This window comes from Haliotis asinina, chromosome 2 (genome assembly GCF_037392515.1).
Source record: "Haliotis asinina isolate JCU_RB_2024 chromosome 2, JCU_Hal_asi_v2, whole genome shotgun sequence".
Taxonomy (NCBI): domain Eukaryota; kingdom Metazoa; phylum Mollusca; class Gastropoda; order Lepetellida; family Haliotidae; genus Haliotis; species Haliotis asinina.
In genome coordinates, this window is record NC_090281.1 from 100,640,350 (window position 1) to 100,658,650 (window position 18,301).

The window sequence follows — 18,301 nt, forward strand, 5'->3', positions numbered from 1 at the left end:
CCCACACAGGCTGTAGTAAATAGCCTCAAATTTTTTCATGTCCATACGCGTATGTGTTTATCCCATCAATAGCTATCCAACGTTTCGTGTCCATAGGCGACAGGGACGTCTTGTTTATAGTCAGTCCGTATATCTTATGTCCATCACTTCTAAGTGTGTTCATTTTATGCCTAAAGGTACGGGTCTTGAACAGGGCTTCCTTGAATCTGGCGTGTTTGATGTGTTGTTTCACCACATACTTCTTAACCCCCTTAGCCTTCCGGATCTCACTATTGTCGGCTTTCAGTATGGAGTACATCTTAGGTCTCAAACCTATGTACTCGGCTATGGGCGTGCCAGCACACTCGTCCTTCATCTTACCTAGGACCTTTTTATTTACCGTACTGTGTATGGTATGGGTCTTAGGGTAGTCGCTGGTGTCGTATAAATCGAGGTGTTTTTTCATGTCCTCGTACACGTCCTCGGTTCGAATTTCTAACAGCAGGGAATCCGTGTCAGTGTACAGCACTTCACACCTGTCACCGTACTGTTTCTTGAGCTCGTTGTAGTAAAAGTCGTACATCAGGTGTTTGGATAAATCGAGGATGCTCATCCCCACGTAAACAGGCCGGTTGAATTTTATGTGGCTTTTCTTCATGTGTAGGGCAACCAGGTTGTCTGTGAATATCTTACTACGGTTGAATGCCAGACTGACTATCAATCTCCTGAGCTTGTCTTCCTCACTCGACCGAACCAGCTTCACGGTCACGCGTTTCCTCAGGTTCTCCATAGTCTTACCAAACACCGAGTTGTTCATGAGCTTGTAGAGATTTTTCTCAAAATCACTGGTGGCTTTTTTTCGTAGGTCTGTGTTCATTCTGATGTAGGGCTCCATCCATGGGCTCTGGTCGAACATGAGCACCCTGTGTATTTTGGTCAGCCTCATACCCAACGACAGGTACAGCTGTAGGTTGCGATAGTGAACGATGTACTTGGTCTTATTCATTAAGTTAGGAACGAGTTTTTCAACGTCTGTCACACGCCCACCTAACAAGTTATGTTGGTACTCAGACATCCAGTCTGGGTTAACTCTCATACGTTCGGGGGCCAGGGGGTAGCTGTTGTGTGATGTGTGTAATTCCTTGGTATACTCTAAGTCAACCTCGAGGATATACCCTTTGTTCGAATCTGGTGCAACCCCCATAACATCAACGTGGGGTACCCATTCGAATCCCCCTGTAGGTAGATACTGGCTCATGGCCCAGCCGTACAGGTTGTATGCGTCGAGGTAGAGAATGTGATTGGTTGGCTTGTTAGGATCGTAACCTTTCACGTATTGATTATTTGCTTTCGCGTATCGTTTGGATGCCATGGAAATCCCACCTCGCAAGCCTTTCTCAATGAATAGGTGCATGTCGTAATCTGTGAGCAATTCCAAATTAACTCCGGTCTTTTTAAGCAAGGCGTCCCACGACAGACCTGGGCTGGTGTAATACCATGCGGGGTCGAGTTTATACTGCTTGAAACACGTCCACCTAAACGTCTCAAACACGTCGGCTAACAGCAGTACATCTGTCCTCAAGTACAGGTCGTGATAATCACCCAGGTTCTTACAACCCAGTTTATTCCATACGTTAGTCGCGTGCGAGTAATCATCTCGTGAGACGGACGCCTCATTCAGCTTGCTATAAAAGCAGTCAATAGGGGGTAGTCTGGTCTCGGTGAACTTGACCCAACTATCCATGTACTCATAGGGGTACACACCCTTCCTCATAAGCAGGGGTCTAGTCTTGGCGTCTGTGTATCGATCGGTGATAGGGAAGGTATTGTTGGCCTTGACCAGACTGTCGAGTGACGACAGGAGGAACTGAAACGAGTCAATGAACCTAAGTCCTTTTAAGCTGAAGGAGATGTATCTCTCCATGTTGTTGGGGATGCACGTTATATTACCATCGATTTTCGCGATGGCCTGCATGATCAAGTGTGAGTCGTACCCTCTCAAGTTGTGAAAGACAACGGGGATGTTTATTGTCTTAGGGTTGATTTTAAGCTTGAGGTTGCACGCGCTGTGAGCGGCGCCTCTATACTTACCAGTTATGTGGCAGTGATCTCTCACCGAATCACCGTTAAGTGGTGAGTCACACACGTGACAGTTAGTGCTACTAGCGTGAGCTAGCCTGTCGACTCAGGTCATACGCATGGGAGCGACTCTATACAATGCATTCCTAATAATTTTTTCTTCCTCCTGCAAACACTTTAGAAACCTTTCAGCCGCGTCAGGGCCCCTATACACTCCCCGTCACAACGGACGACAATGTATCCAAACCCACAGGCTTTATGCTCTTGTGTGGGGGAATCCCCCCCCACAACCAAGGCTTCGAAGTCGGCGTATATGATATAAGGCACAGACATTTGGTTCTTCTGGTTACCGAATTTTAGGATATTATCACCTTCCTTAGGCATGTCGACTCGTATGGCCGTCTGCCCCACACCTTGGCAATCCTCTCGGTGGGATTCTAATAAATCAGCTCGTGTGAAGCCATGTAGGCATCGTTCACAGAAGTGGGTCTTTCCTCTGTGTGCCGATTGGTCATACAACAGCCTGCTAAAGTGTTTTATCCATGTGTAGTGATACTTGTCACCTCGCTGGATCATGAATATATTGATAACTTGGCAATCCTTCACCCCGCTGACCCTGTGTACTATTGTTGTGTTACCTTCGTGCCCAAAGATATTTATAGCCAGATTATTCTGTTTTTCTACTTTAGTGATCTGGGATATGGGGGTGGGTTCATCTATACCATCCCAGTTGAGCCCATCGTCTTGGGGATAGCTAGAAAGCCTATCTGAATTAGTGCCAGCTGGAAATAAGGCTGACCTGATAGCTAACCTCAGGCAATCGTTTCCTCTATTCTTAACGTTTACTATGGCATGTTTGTTCCTATAGTAGGGGGGCAAGGCTAGGTATGACCCGCCTCTGAATGGCACGTAGTTAGCTATGTCTAGATAGACATTATCGATTTTATCTACAGCCCACCCGGACCCCAAGTGTGTGTAGCTTTCTAGGTATTCTCGTATCTGCTGAAAACTGGTATCGATTGATGTGTCAATGGTCTCTGTATGTGTGACGACCTCTTGTTTACCTCGGAAGTAAGGCTGAACATACTCAGTGAGGTCCCCAACCTGCTTATCGAGCGACATTTTCACTGTGATCTGAAACTTGATACTTCCTAGGTTATTTAGTTCCTGGTTGACCTTATCAGCTATCAGAGGCTTGATATCTGTAATGTCTATGTTTCTATCAACGTGCATGTGCCAACCTCTCAAATAGTTGCCTACAGCGCGCTCAGTGCGCGCGAACTGTAGGTCAATAGCTCTATTCTGTCGTAATAATTCTAAAAGTTGTGGTTTCCTCATACGGGAATATCCGCCTAAACCCAAATCGTGTGCCTCGGCTTTCAGTTGTTTTACAGTGGGACGTGCTACGGGGGCATGTGATAACAATTCGACTAACCCGGCTCTCCCCAGTTTTGAATAACCCGTGTATCCAAGCTGTTTTGCTTGAGCTTTTAATTGTTTTACGTTGGGGCTTCTAAACCTAGTAATATCAACAATGCTGACTTCCGCATTCGAGAATACCCGATCACACCTCTCTGTTTTGCGACCCGCTTAAGCTCGCGTACAGTAGTCATAGTGTTTACACCTAACATAACCAATGTCTATTTGGAGTCTATCTTGAGCAGTCGCCTACGTTCTTTTATGTAGCCCTTTTTATTCTCGTAGATGAATTGATGTCTGACTACGTTCGCTCCGTGAGCTTTACATAGACAGTAGTGCCCTTTAACCCCGATACCACACACAGAACACGTGTAGTTAGGACTTCCCATATGGAAACAACAGAACCTAGTCCTGCATTTCCTACCACAGGCCTCGGTCTTCCCCATAAGTATGTATTCGCATCGGTATGGAGCGGGTCTCATGTTTACTTATATGGGTATTTAATTTAATTGCTTCGCAACCAACGCAGTAGCTGCTATACCCAACACTATGAAGCCCAGTTCACGATTCATTTGCCCCTTGGATGGTGTGTAGTACTGAGCGAGTGTGGGTTTATTGAGCGGTTCCAATCGTTTACCAGTTAGTAGGTAGTATTCTTTCATTGCTTCATCGACATCGTTGAATGTTTGAACGGCATGGTTTTCACGCTGGAGTTGTTCGTTAATAAAATCGATCCTCTGGAGGCGTTTTTTAGCGTACTCGGCCTGTGCCTTTTGTAATTTCTCAGTAGCGAGATCTTGCCGCTTCCTTTCTTCCTGTATTTCAGCCGCGTGGTCATCTCGTAGTTTCGAGAAGAGGAAATTACTCCCGGAAAATGCCAGGGCATTCACTAACGCCCCACCGACCATCATAGCTATCGTGGACATCCTATATTTATTTCATTATATTTTCAGGTATTATCCCTTGTTTTACTAGGATGTCTTTTGTGGCCATCGCCATACCAAGGTTCATTATGAGCATACCCATATCCTGCAGGTTGAAATCTAGCTTGATAGTTGGTTGTTTAAGCACCATTTTAGTCAACCGAGCGTACCCTACGGCTAGACTGGCGACCACTGTGGCGTGGTATGCGTCGTTGACGAACGTTTTCCCCTCAGACATTATGTATATGATATAAAAATATTAAAATTATAACATGATATGCGGGTCGACAGTGGGGGTTACCCCCACACCCCCACTGTTGGGGGGTACCACCTCACTGTTGGGGGGTACTCCCACGTATAACCATGTTATAACCACGGCAGCACCTACAGCCAACAACAGTCGGGGGTTGATAATTTTATGTTGGTTACACCACCGTTTTTTACCGGCAGCTACTCTCTTAGGATTCTTCTGCCTGGTTACTGTTTCCCTGGTCTCCACCGTCACCTCGGGAGGGGTTTCCCTCACTGTGGGGGGTACCCCCACCGTCACCTCGGGAGCAGCATCCATCTATACTATTATTATTATTTTTTCTCTCAAATTTACAATGCTTTGCCGTGATAATCGCCGCCGTCACTGGAGCCAACAACATGCCATATTTGTGGTACAGCTCGCAGCTGATAGAGCTCACGGCGTGTTCGATAAAAGGGTCTTTCTCGAGGTCTTCCCACAGGTAAAGTCGGCGCTCTGGTGGAATGGGAAGGAAGTATGACACAATACCGGTGTATATCTGGGTCATAGCCGATCCTATTGTCTTTGTCATTTCTGCTCCGAGCCGGGACTCGAATCTAGCGTACAGCTTATCGATTTCTTCGGCTGACATTTTGTGAATTTTATCCGGAGTGTAGTCTCCAAAGTAATGTTTGGCTTTGCCGCCAACAGCCAACGCCACCAGTTTCTCTCGCTTGTCATCATCCACTACCCCAGGTACCAACAATTGTTCGAGCAATTCCTCACACTCCATCTTATAATATAACAAGTAAGATTTAGTTTTAACTATATAATACCCGATGCAGACAAAACACAGAGAAATGAAGGTTAAGTTGCACACGACAAACACTTCAAATATCATAGCTATACTTAGCATTTGCTTAGCTTTAGCTTAGCTTTGCTTAGCTTTGCTAAGCTTTGCTTAGCTTTAGCACACCCTATATGCTACTGGTTGGTCGGTCTTGAGCACGAGCTTAGCGTGTTTAGTTTCAGCGAGCTGTTTCTTCACCCGTTCCCGTTCTAATTTGCTCATCACATCGTTCTCTCTCAAACACTCCTCGAACGAATCCCTGTCCTTGCAGTGAAATAAGGCCACCCATCGCGTCTGCTCCCTGAGGTCTTTCAACACCGAGTTGAACTTCTGCGTTAGCACCCAGACGCTGTGATTTGCATGCCGGCCGGAGAAGGCCAGGTACGATAGCATGTCTCTCTTTTTTGTTATCTCGCGATTAGCGCTGCAGTCGTCCAGTATAAACAGCGTCGGTTCCCCTTTAAATTTCTCGTGAAGAGCTTTCAACCAGTCCTGCAGGCGTGTTCCAGGGTCGATTTTGTGTACGTCCGGGTCCGTCATCACCCAAGGTCGCGCGTACGTTTTATTCATGCTCAGAGTAGGGCACATGATAACGATGTTATCGAACACATCCTTGTAGTAACCCTCCAACATATCCAACACGAAAACGGTCTTCCCACAGCCAGTCTGCCCGCACACTATGGCGCAGTGTGGGTCAGTGGGGAGGTGGAGGTCAGTAGATGGCTTGCACGAATCTCCCATTGTCTATATTAAGTTGCGCGTCCATAATAACGTACAGATATAATTTCAACTTACCAGCGGGTTGAGCCTTCTTAGTAATCTGGATGGTTATCCCTTCGCTGCCGTTGTCTATACGGCGCCCGCTACCGTGCAGTTTATCATCATCCGTGGATCGCATGTCCCACCATAGGGCGTACTTGGTGGTCAGGTATTCACCGATCTGCACGGAGCCGAGGTCCAGGTCCTTTGTTATGTAATCCCCCACTGGTAGCTTTTTTATCTCATCCCACTGCTGGTGTGGTCTCATACCATGACTGAACAGCTGGTTGGGCACGCCCTCGATGGTCACTTCCACCTTTTCAATCTCGGGGTTGAAAAACTTCTCGCTGTCCCTCCGGAATGGCTCGTAATCCTCCACGGGGACGACCAGGATACCTTTCATCGATCGCGCCGGCACGTTCAGGTTGATATTCCACACAGTGTCGCTCTTATCTCGCACGACTGATCTATGCCTCAGTACGCGATCGTACAGGATAGCCATCTTCCCAGAGTACTGGCTTCGAACCTGCCTGGCCAGCTCCGGGCTAGTGACCATGTCGAACTCCAGAGAGATGTTGTCTATGGCATAACTGGCCTCATCACCGTTCGGCGTACACACTACTTTGCTATAGTCGTTAAACGTGAGCTCGTATTCGAGCCTATCACCCAGCGCGGCCTGGTAAAACGGCACGTGTCCCGTGAGCAACTCGAAGTCGAGCGGCACTCAGAATCGATTCCCGTATGCTCGAGCGATGGCCTTTTCACCGTCCGATAGCTTGTCTAGCTGGTCTGGCGTGAAGGCATACCCTATGCGCGACCGGGTTGATTTGCTGATGCCCTGGTACACATCATTGACTCGTTCTCCCTCGTTTTTCCAGAGATCCCCGTAGCAGTGAAACACGTCGCTGTCGTCGATGCTCAGCACCTCGTTACCGCTGATCTTGACGGTCGTTTTCTTGATGATAGCTCGACCCACGTTCCGCACTAGCTCGCGTTTGTCGTTGTCGGAGGTCAACGTGATATTGAACGCCAGTCGAACAGTGCCTGGTACAATGAGGTCATTCTCACCAAGGTTTGGAAATCTAACCAGCAGAGTTTGATTCTGGTCTATCTTGCTGGGATTGTTGGTGATGGTCACCGACTGGCGCACGGCTCTGGCTCCTAATGGCTCTCTCAATCTTCTGAAAGGATCTAATTTTCTGCCGTACATTGTTATATAAATGAAATATATTTTTAATACTAAATAATGGCTGAAGACATACCTATGGAGATGTGGGATTATACTGTGGATGATACAGGGGCCGAGCAGGAGACCTCATTCTCGCTAGGTGACGCACTCATGAAGGAGGACGCCATCGACGATTATTACAACGCAGTTGAAAATAAATCCAAACTCAAGCCGTTGGGAAGGAACTATTCCAGGTTTACCCTCGATAGCAATGGCACGCTGCGTTTGAAGGCTCACCCGGAGATCGATCTCGTGAATAAACGCACGAGAGAACCGCTTGCTTTATCAACACTGGGCAGTCGACATGGGAGTGACTTTATCCGCGATGAACTAGGTTTCATAGATTACGGTGGCGCGCGACCTAAGCTTCCCCCGAAGATCCGTCAAGATATGCAAGATTATGATATTAAAAAGGTGTTGGCCGACTACGAGAACAAGCCCTTCCCGGGTTTCGAACTTACCTTTTGGGAACTGCGGGGGTTGGACCTGTTGATGCAAACCATTCGTGGACAGCTCGCGAAAAGCACGGCCAAAGTGGGCGAGATAGACGACCACATCGACTATGAAAAGGAAAAACTCGGTGAAACTGAGGACGAGTCTCTGAAAGCCACCATCGAGGAACGAATACGTAATTTGGAAGAGGAAAGGCAGGTCTGGTTGGAGACAGCGTCCGGCCACAAAGAAAAGCTTCGATCCCAGGCCAACCGTGTGCGGGAAACCATCAATCAAGTCCTCTACCGAGACACCACGTTAGCAGACAGGATTCGGATATTGTTCCGGGAGCAAGGGATCACCATCGCCAGCATTCTGACTGCATTGGGTATCATATCAACCTTGGTGGTGTCACTGACAGGGGGTACTGTGGGAGTTCCCCCCACACACCCCGGCGGTGTTAAAGACTGGATAAAAAAACTCGGGGAAGGCCTAGCTAAACTGGCTGGTAAAGCCGCCGAAGCCCTTCCCGGCATCCTGGGTAGCATCGTCTCGTGGTTGTTGGGCGCTCTGGCTAAAACTGTCACGTGGCTCAGTCAAAACCTGTGGGCAGCCATCGTCGCCGTGGCGGGTCTGGTGTACGTAGCGGCTAAGAAATTTTTAACCAAATAAGTCCCAAAGCTACCCCACCAACCACCAGGGCCGTTTTACTATCAATATGCTGCTGATTGGAGGCCTGAATATGGGAGGCCACCTCCTGTGGTGTTGGTTGAACTTTAGACTCCGGGGGTGGCGCCACTATACCCGTTTCACGTGGTGGGATGTGTGGGATATAGGGGGTGTTAATATCGGGGTTGATACCCAACTTTTGATCCGCCGTGGCTATGACTATTTTGTTGTTATAACCCACCACTTTTTTTACTCTCAGTTGCATATCACTCGGAGCCATGTACAGCCCCACGCCGAACACGTAATTGACTTTCGATCTGGCGTATTCTAACACGTTTTGGTAGCGTTCGATGGCCCGCGGGAGATCAACTGGAGAATTGATAGCATCCTCAACGTTGACAACGAACTGTTTCTGAGCGTCGTAAGCAGTTCCCTTACCGAGGATGTTGGAACGCGTCATCGACTGCGCACCCAACAGCGCCCACACGTACGTTCGAATCGAGTCGTTCAACCTGACTACCCCGGCATTAGTAAACCCTTTCGACGTGTCCAGCATGAACATTTTCCACCCGTCTGCGGTTGACTGCTCCACTTTCTGGACTGTGAAAGCAACACCACCTTTAAAGTTCATACGATCATCCCTCCATTCATTACTCGACAAAGCAAAGTCCTGGCGTAGTATATCTCGTTTCAGTAAATCATCACTGACTTCTTTCACTGGTCGCCCCCCATCATAAGGAATACCCAACCCGTGGTTCGGGCCCGGCAAACGCCAATCCGTCTTCGTGTTTATTTCGAATTCATTGCAAATACGTTCGTAGGCCCGTCTATCGTACGGGTTGTTTGTTGCGTCCCATGCTTTGTCCTGTGGGAGGGGGGCGCTGATCTCTTTAAGGATACGTCTGACCTGGTAGTACACGTGGAACTTGAACACAGACTGACTCAGCGGTCCACGCCGAGTGTCGGTCAATGTCACACCACACCCCGTTGTAGCGCACCACACGGCAAAGTTGAATTGATTCTGCCAGAACTGCATAGGGTTGTTGAACCAAGCGTGGACTGCCTTGACGTTAGTCACTGAAAGCTTATACTTATCGAACACATCTAAAAGCTGGGCATTGAAATACAACCCAGGAGCAACCACGATCTTCATGGGGGAGAAATCTACGTCCAGTTTAGGGTAAAACATTTGAAACTCTTATATAATGAGTATATATACTCTAACATGTACATAACACTTCCAGGAATAACGAGCGGTGAGGCCGTTCAGCTGACGCACGCGATCGATAACACGTCAGGCCAACTCGAAGTCGCACTCTGCGATATCACCTACCTACCGCAATGGACTAACATCAACGCCAGCAACAATAAGCTGTTCGTCAGTGGAACTCGCAGCCAGATAACTGACGGCTACTACAGCGTGTGCTCTCTAAACGACGAGGTCTTCAAACCCCTGGGAGCCAAACTCAAGATGAACGACTCAAACGGTACAGTGGTGTTAATCAACAACGGAAGAAACCCCTTGAGGCTCGGCCGACCATTAGCGAGGACACTCGGTATGTCTCCTGACGAGATAAAACCAACAACAACCGTCACAGGCACGAAGTTACCCGACCTAGTGCTGTACATTCATCTCGGTCAGGTGAGCACAACGTACAACATTCAAGGAGGTCACCCTTCCACTATACTGAGAGCAGTGCCGGTGAAAACTGAGAAATACAACGACGGTAGAACCGAGTCGTTTTCACCACGGCAGTATAAGAGATTAACCCAGGGCAACATACCTGAGCTGATAATATCGGTGTTAGATATAAATCATAATCCTGTAAATATAGGATACCTCAGCTTAACGCTTCACGTAAAATGACCAGCGCACAAGGGCCCGGAGTGAAAAAATGCGTCAATATCGGGATCTCCGACCTCGGAGACACACGCGGTTTCGACGCTCCCGGAGTAGATGGTAAATCGTACGCCTTGCAACTGAAAAACAACATTTACAAACGCGTTGAAGTCACCTCCGGTGGAACCCTAAGTGATATAGTAGATACCACAAGAGCAACAGTCAACACTAAGTACGCCCTTGTCAACACCGGTAATAACTGGATAATATACCCATCGTTCGGTGGTAAACTGTTCGACTTAGACGATGTTGAGAGCACTACCGTCGCCCGAAACAAGCCATATATGCTCGTCTTCACCGAAGATGACAAGTGGGTGTAGTTACCCGATAACGACTGGTTTCTCAATATTAGGCTCGGCTCCCCCTACGTGTTCACGGATAACAAAGACAACCACCTAAACAAAGTCGTGAACAATGGAACCCTGCTCGTGGCTTACGTCCCAACTCAGAGACGTAGCGTAGTCGTCAGCCCACTCGACACTATGGCAGCCCACATGCTATCGAGTAAACCGGCCATACAAAACGTGACATTGCAGTTGGTGTCTGAATTCGAAGGCGTGGTCAGTATACTAGAGAGTCTACCGGCAAACTCAACACTGATCATCAAAGTCTGCCTAGGGGAACCATCGGGGAATGATGTCGAGATCGTGAAGGGGATCAAACTCGGGTGGGGGAAACGACACCAGTATCAAGTTTGCAACGTTTACGTGCGGGTGGGTGTCGGCTCCAACACCAGTCTGCAGGGGGTCAACGTGATCGTGGAAAACAAGATATCACTAACCAAGATCTTCCTGCCTGACAACATACACTTCATGGGTATGAAGTTCACCCCTGAACTATTATCAGAAAACCAGTTGGAAATTATATCGTAATAGTATAATAATGACCAGTCATCGTCCCAACACTACGCTTAACGACCTAGGAGATACGGAGGGATTCGATCAGCCTGGTGAGGAAGACACCTTATATATCCTGCACTTCAAAGACAACATGTACAGACGGGTGTCGTTATCAGATTTAAAAGAGCCCAAATGGCTGATCAACTTAACACTCGCCTCACCTTATATCACAATAGACGCAGATACGTTGTATATCACTAAGATTAGGAACAACTTTATCTGGTTTCGGGATTTCATTCCGGAGGAATTAGTACCCACGAAAACTACTGATACCGAAAAAAATAGGTTAAAGTCTGGAGCAAAAAATAAATTAACATTTAGCAATAATCCTTATGGCAAAGATCTTGTTGGTAGAATATTCTCCCTTTTCACACTCATCATAGAAGTCTTCTTTTATTTAGACAATGAAAACACCTCAAGAGTACACCAATTTTTACCCAGGGTGTCAATACACTGGTATGACGAACACGCAAACAAATATTGTCGTATTGTTATACAACAGGATACCCCCACGGGTCCTATAAACCGCTTAATAAGCCTCAGTGGGGTTTTTATTACAACAGCAAAGTCTATTAGCCTCTCACCTGTTACCCTGAGTAGTAATCTAGAACTTGTAGACTTCAAATTCATTGATAGACTATTAACTGAAACCCAATTAAAATATCTTTCAAAATATATATTATAGGATGGGTCTGTACCCAGTCGTAGAGGAAGTAGCGAAGACGCTGGAAACCGTAGATGGGTTCCGCTTGAGGCAGTTATGTGATGTGAAACGCCAACTAGAACAAGACCGTGACACGCGGAAAGCACTATGTAAAAAGTACCATAGAGCTTTCAATATCTTGGACGGGGCTGACACTACCCTTATGACAACCAGCATGGGACTAGGGGCGGCAGGTGTTGGATTGTTAGCTACCATCGTGGCTACACCTATAGTGCTAGGTATTGAAATAACAGCTGGGGTGGCAGGGGTGTTAGGGTTGGCACTTAAGTTGATATCACGCAGACTGCATCGTAAGGCATTGAAACACGACGAGATCAGGGTTCTGGCCGAAGCAAAGCTCAACACAGTAAGTGGGCGTATTTCCACGGCACTCTCTGATAGTAAGATCTCAGAAGAGGAGTTTCGTTCAATCCTCTCTGAACTCACAAAATATAACGGAATGAAACAAGATATTCGGTCCAAGTCTCGTAAGTCTGCTATCAGCGAAGACGAGAAAAAAAAGTACATAGAACAAGGGATACAAAAAGCCCAGCAAGCCTTTATTACGAACACCAAAGAGATCATAGGCGGTTCACGTTAAACTGTTTCATCGATATAAACGTGATATAGGCCGGGTAGGGGGTTTGTAAGAGAAGAATTATTGATCGTACCATACGGCACAGTGTTACCTCCTACCAACACACGTTAAACGGTAAACGTGTAGTAGGGGTAATAGTAGCAAGAGCTAAGGGCCCAACCAAAGCCTTAGTTAGTAAATAAGGCGTTGTAGAGACTTTTTTTTGAAAGTGATCCAGAACCCCCATTCCCTATACTACTCCCTGACTTCCGTATGTATGTAGTGTGTGTGTCATGATATCATGTGGTATATACTGTCCCTGACTGCTGTATGTATTTAGTGTGTGTGTCACGATATCATGTGGTATATTCTGTCCCTGACTTCCGTATGTATGTAGTGTGTGTGTCACGATATCATGTGGTATATACTGTCCCTGACTTCCGTATCTATGTAGTGTGTGTGTCACGATATCATGTATATACTATCCCTGACTTCCATATCTATGTAGTGTATGTGTCACGATGTCATGTGGTATATACTATCCCTGACTTCCGTATCTATGTAGTGTGTGTATCACGATATCATGTGGTATATATCATCCCAGACATGTATCTACATGGCGTATTTGTCATGGGGCAATATACTATTTGTGGCGTTTTCTCTTTACAGAATAATTGCAGTTGTTGTGAATAATGATATTTGTATTGTGTACTTGGTCTTTCTGTTTTGAATTGTAGAAAGAGCTCATTAACTTAAGTAGCCATCTAACAACCTTTCCCTGTCTAGTTTAACAGGGCAAGTCACCTTTAAAGCGGGGATTCTTACAGCCTTTCATTGGTCCAAGTTTCTGTTGTTCGACTAACCTGATGATTCTGTTGGATAGCATGGCAGAGGTGTAGGACATGATTCTTACAGCCTTTCATTGGTCCAAGTTTCTGTTGTTCGACTAACCTGATGATTCTGTTGGATAGCATGGCAGAGGTGTAGGACATGATTCTTACAGCCTTTCATTGGTCCAAGTTTCTGTTGTTCGACTAACCTGATGATTCTGTTGGATAGCATGGCAGAGGTGTAGGACATGATTCTTACAGCCTTTCATTGGTCCAAGTTTCCGTTGTTCGACTAACCTGATGATTCTGTTGGATAGCATGGCAGAGGTGTAGGACATGATTCTTACAGCCTTTCATTGGTCCAAGTTTCCGTTGTTCGACTAACCTGATGATTCAGCTGGATAGCATGGCAGAGGTGTAGGACATGAATCCCACGTAATCAGCGATGTCCCCTGGTGTGCTGGCTCTGGCTGTGTCCATATGAAGGTTAGAACCAGAACTGCCCTGTCTGGCAGTGACCATCCATTGCCAATTAGATGGAGATTCCTTCCAGAGAACATTTGTTCAATCTGCCTGAAGATCTCATCCTTTCGTTTATTCATTTACAGGTCTATCTGAGACAGTTTTCGAAGAACTCCCTAGCACGGGCTGAGGACCAGTGGTCTATGAACTTTAGGCTACATTGTATATTGGAGTGAAGCAGCACATCATGACTCATACGTCTATCATTTGTCCTTTGTGTAATGATACAATAAGCCACCACATGGCCCAGAGGATTGGTGTAGGGTCTGTAAGTCTCACAAGTAACTGTACGTTTCAGTGCCCAGAGGATTGGTGTAGGGTCTGTAAGTCTCACAAGTAACTGTACGTTTCAGTGCCCAGAGGATTGGTGTAGTAAGGTCTGTAAGTCTCACAAGTAACTGTACGTTTCAGTGCCCAGAGGATGGATGTGGGAAGGTCTGTAAGTCTCACAAGCACCTGCGTCGCCACCATCGGGAGCACCTACTTGGCAACCCATACAGGTGGGTGGTTCTTCATTCATGTTCTGTTTGGTCACAGGGAAACAGTGTGTTGAGAGTGACATTGAATCAATATTGCTAAAGGAAGGCACTTACTCACTCAGAGATAATGTTTTTATCTCAGTGTGGCTCACACTAGAACAAGACCCCAAAGTCCAACTGAACTCTGAGCTTCTTTAACATGATTTCATCGCAGAATTCACCTTTTGTCTTGGCATGAATGTCATCTAGTTTGACCTGTGTCCGTTTTCGACATCCTTGATATCTTCAGGGTATACGTTCAAATGAATCTCCACTATACAGTGGATGTATTACCTCCCTTTGCTGGTTCCGCATTCTCACAGTAGCAAATCAGTTAAACGGCGTTACAACTGAACTTGCCAATGTCGACGAAAATAGCAGTCGCAACTGCAAAGGTTTGTTCTCAGTGTAATTTTGGGGAAAACATACAGACAAACTGATAGGTCAGAAAATTATGCAAATATATGCAAGAACTTGTGTATGATTCATGTTGCCAAGTTTAATCGGCTGGATGATTTAAGAAGAGAAAGTAAGGCGTGATTGGATAAATATGGGACTTATGGGAACGTATACCCTGGAGATATCGATGATGTTTTCTAATGCATATTTAATATTGAATTTGTATGACTTTTGCCTTTGTGACAGGTTTGCCAGGTGCACCCCTGTTTTTTGGCTGATCACCTTGATGTAGATCATCTTGAGGTAGATCACATTGATGTAAATCATCTTGATGTAGAAACGACAGTCACCTACCTCCATCCCTTCTGAACCATTGCAGTTGTGAGGATGGCCCATGGATAATTTGGTTCCCTCTACACTTGTGATCTCTACACTTGTGATCTCCACAAGGCACCATGATTACTTAGCCTGCCTCCCGTTTTAAAGAATGACTGAACTCAATTTTTGTGTACTCTTTGTACCACTGCATATAAAAGACTTCTGGTTAGTCGTAAACGGAACACCATTTTTTTTTAAAAAAAACAACTTGTAGTTAATTAATACCAAGTGTTCAAAAGTTGCTAAAAAGCCGTCTGCTTCTCTCTCGCCCACAAACGAAACCGCAGACTGGTTATGTAACCCTGCAGTGACGTCATAGAAGGAACAAATTTCAGTTAGTTGTATAGAAAATCATCATTTTGCTGATTTCTTAATGTCACCAAAGACATGCCGAAATGTTGTGTTGCCGTCAGTTGCTTCTTGGGGTCGGGTGATGGTGTCACTATGCACATATTTCCACCGAACCCCATAGTTTGTGCTTAAGTTGGTTGTTTGTGTGTACAAAAAAAAAAGTGAGCGTTGCGGAAGCCTGTGGTATATACTAAATCGGATGGTTCATCCCCTACCACTCCAGGAAAGAAAATGGAGTTCAAGAAGTTTCATCGGGTTTATAAAATCAAGACTCCTTACTATACATTGCTGACCAAGAGGATTTTGCATGATATCTTCCTCGGAAGCGAGGTTGTGGTTGAAATGACAATATCGTCATAAGTAATATTATATCTTTCGACCGTGGGAGCCGTGCCAATTTCAACCCATCATCTAGACTACCAATTGTCTGACTTTCATTTTTGTGGAAGTTGCGGTGGCTGAGCGGGTTTAGGCGGCTGACTTTGTGTGCTGGCGATTAGGTGCCTGACTCTGAGGGTGCGGGTACAGACATGACAGAGTGTATTCAGTAAAGATTAGTAAATGTACATACATAAATACTACCTTTTGACAAATCCCACATTTAAATCCACATAAAAGTAATTAATCAATCATCATGTTATCGGTTAATCCTTTGATTTATCTAAACACAAGAAATGCCAAATGGGGGCCATTGTCGGGTAATCTAAGTGCATTACCACTATTTATACATGTTGTAAATTCATTAACTGAGCATCAAGTGAATGATGACAAATAACGTGTAGGTTTATACCACCTAACACGGATTACAACCTAGCGACTACCAAGTGATTTTGACAGAATCGTCTATGAAAACAAGGGTTGTAACTCGAAAACCAGGCAAAGCAGGAAACAAAACTAAATGATAGTAGATTGTGAGAACATATAGCTTTCATATTTCACAACAGCTTTCGCGATTTCAGGTTTTTACAAGCCTGTAAACGAAATAGTTTAACCCCTGAAATGTAGATTAATTCTGCCCTCACATCTATACCTGTTTTTACATCACGGAGATGCGCCGCTCTGATTTGTTGAAATTTCGTTTGCAGTTGAGAATTGTGCACTGTTGTCAAAATGTCGATTTGAGGTAATTAAAGATCGAAATGAGCAGTTTAAATGATGAGGTTTCATTTATAACAATGTCAATGAGTGATTTATGCATTTTCACCCTCTAGAGTATATATGATCTTTAAGAGCTTGTAATTTTTTTGGCCACTTTCGCGGCTGAATCTTTGGTTGCCCATGTAGTTCAGTATCTTATTTCAGTAGCATTTCAGTTTCTCTCAGGAAGCAAAGGATTCTTGTATGACCTCATGTTCACAGGTGCCCCAAGGAGAATTGTGGAAAGGTTTTTAGCTGTGAAGCCAAATTGAAGCGGCATCAAAAGGTGCATGACGGTAGGTATCTGTTTGTAGTAACAGGGAACTGAGACAGTTTGGTAAGGAAGTGTGTGGTAAGTGTGGATGAATGTTTGGATGGGTCCTGGACGTGCTGACAAAGTGTGTAGATCATTTCTGCTTCAGAAGCAGCAGTCTGAGATCATTCTCAATAGAAACGGATCTTTCACTATTGAGTATGCTTTCACAACATACTTTTGTTTTTATGCCCCTGCCATTATGTGGGTGGGGCGTGTAGGGTCACCCTCGGTGGCCGTCCAGCCGGCCGGCCGGATGAAACAGGAATGTGCTTTATCGATTTCTAGAAATTACTGTAAGGAATTCAGCAAACATATACATGGGTTTTCTTAGGATTCTAATGGTGTGCATCTGTTATTTTGTTTTTGTATTTTATTTTCTTTTTGTATGTTTAGAGACATTTGAACTTAAGTACATTTTGACGAATTTCTCCATGATGAAAGTGTAATAGGGGATGGGGTGTGTGCATCGCTTATTTCGTTTTTGCATTTTATTTGGTTTTTTTTTGTAAGTTTAGAGACATTTGAACATTTTGCCAAATTTCTCTATGATGATGGTGTAATAGGGGACGATGGAGGAGATGTATGTTATCCACTTCTCCTCAAAAATCTTGATGTAGATCATCTTAATGTAGATCACCTTGATGTAGATCACCTTGATGTAGATCATCTTGATGTAGATCATCTTGATGTATATCATCTTGATGTAGATCACATTGATGTAGATCACATTAATGTAGATCACATTGATGTAGATCATCTTGATGTAGATCACATTGATGTAGATCATCTTGATGTAGATCATCTTAATGTAGATCACCTTGATGTAGATCATCTTAATGTAGATCATCTTGATGTAGATCATCTTAATGTAGATCATCTTGATGTAGATCACATTAATGTAGATCACCTTGATGTAGATCACATTAATGTAGATCACATTGATGTAGATCATCTTAATGTAGATCACCTTGATGTAGATCTCCTTGATGTGGATCATCTTAATGTAGATCTTCTTGATGTAGATCACATTGATGTAGATCATCTTGATTTTTTTCTTGTTCTTATTGTTATTCCCCTGCTACAAAGTAACATGCTAGGCTTACCAAACTTTACATACATGTTAATCATTACCCATAGATGTGCCTTTTGCTATTTTGAAGTTCAGAATTTTGTTTTGTTGTTGTTTCCATGGAAACATGACTTG

At 45.1% G+C, this 18,301-nt stretch overlaps 1 protein-coding gene across 1 annotated transcript in view; it reads left to right on the forward strand.

Annotated features, from left to right (window-relative positions):
• Window positions 1-18,301, forward strand: part of LOC137274702 (transcription factor IIIA-like) — a 52,830-nt gene that overhangs the window by 16,655 nt on the left and 17,874 nt on the right. Inside the window, exons 4-5 of the mRNA XM_067808051.1 lie at window positions 14,410-14,498; window positions 17,004-17,077. Of these exons, the coding sequence (XP_067664152.1) occupies window positions 14,410-14,498; window positions 17,004-17,077 (163 nt within the window). The remainder of the gene's footprint in view (window positions 1-14,409; window positions 14,499-17,003; window positions 17,078-18,301) is intronic.